Source organism: Necator americanus, chromosome V, assembly GCF_031761385.1.
Source record: "Necator americanus strain Aroian chromosome V, whole genome shotgun sequence".
In the NCBI taxonomy this organism is placed as follows: Eukaryota; Metazoa; Nematoda; class Chromadorea; order Rhabditida; family Ancylostomatidae; genus Necator; species Necator americanus.
Window position 1 is genome coordinate 13147499 of NC_087375.1, and position 1356 is coordinate 13148854.

Here is a 1356-nt window from a genome sequence, read left to right on the forward strand (position 1 = left end):
ACGAGGATCCCATAGTGCTAAGGAATTCGACAAAGTGCGCCAAGCCATGGCGCTAACCGAACAACGATGGAGTTCTAAGCATACAGTTGCCTTTTTTGTTGCGATCTGGGCTAGTCGTAACTTTAGTACTAAGGACATGGGAATAGAGGCTTGCAACCTGCCCATGGATTTTAAAATTTTTTGCATGTCACAGTAATAGAAAAGAGTCTCGTGATTTCGGAGGAAAGCCTGGTACGGTAACGCCAGGAAGGGCGGGGTTGCAGGAGTCATGTAGGCTACCGAAACGGGAAAGGACTAGGATGACGATCTGTACTTACAACGCACGTACGCTTGCATAGGAAACGGCCATCGAAGATCTGATGATGCAAGCCAAGAAGATTAAGTACGACGTCATCGGACTGGCCAAGACGCGACGGTGGAGTTGGCGTCCTCATCAACACGAGTATGGCAAGAACATCGACTTTTTCGAACACCTTACGACCCGAGTCGGATGTCTGCGGATGAGAAGATGTAGTCCAACACCAGCTTTGACTATCTTCGTCGCTTATGCTCCAACAACATGCTACGAAGAAAAAGAAGTCGAAGCTTCCTATATGGACTGGATAAGTTGCTAAGAAGAATGCCGCTCTGCCTCACCTTCATCGACTTGAAGAAGGCCTTCGACTCAGTTGAGATGGAGAAGAGAAAGCCGCCACGTTTAGAGAGAGAAATTCCACAACTATCATTAACTGGGATCTCTTCGCCACGCAGCCGGCTTTTAGGGAAATTCCGCAAAGGACAAAATCGACGAGGAATACGACCGGCTCGTTGGACACCTTCACAACTGCGCGAGGAAGGCTGAAAGTTTTAAAATCAGGAGATGTGATAAAGGAATACTTCAACGAAAGAAGAGCAGAAATGCGGGTTGAAGCCGCAGAGGCGGAAAAAAGCATCCGTTATGCCCGTGGAGACCAGTCTTAAGACGAGAATGACTTCTCTTCGGAACCCGAAGGGAACAGTCTTTGCATTTCCTTATGACGGCAATTTTGCAAACATAAATATATAAGTTGAACAAAAAAGACACTATTTAACTATAATTATGGAGTCTGTTGAGTTGAGCGATGTCATTGAAATTTTTCTTTAGCATTTCTCCCATTAGGCCCGTATCGCATTACCCAACATATTGCTTTTACCGAACACGTCATTATCGAACATGCACAAAAAACAAAATTTCGTGTGATGAGTTTCCTTTTTCAGAAAAATCCTCTTTGAAAGCATTTACTCAGGATGAAGAGCACGTGAAACTGTGGAATGCACTAGAAAAATTGCTCCATGCAGGAAAATAACGCCACATTATTCAAAATGTCAAATATTCAT

General features: G+C 44.5%; 1 protein-coding gene across 1 annotated transcript; it reads left to right on the forward strand.

The window, feature by feature from the left end:
- Positions 1-359: 359 nt before the first annotated feature.
- Positions 360-614, forward strand: RB195_013731 (uncharacterized protein; the record flags this gene model as incomplete). Its single annotated transcript, XM_064203689.1, has 1 exon — positions 360-614. The coding sequence occupies one exon, from the start codon at positions 360-362 to the stop codon at positions 612-614; it is 255 nt and encodes an 84-aa protein (XP_064059570.1).
- Between the last annotated feature and the right edge of the window lie 742 nt (positions 615-1356).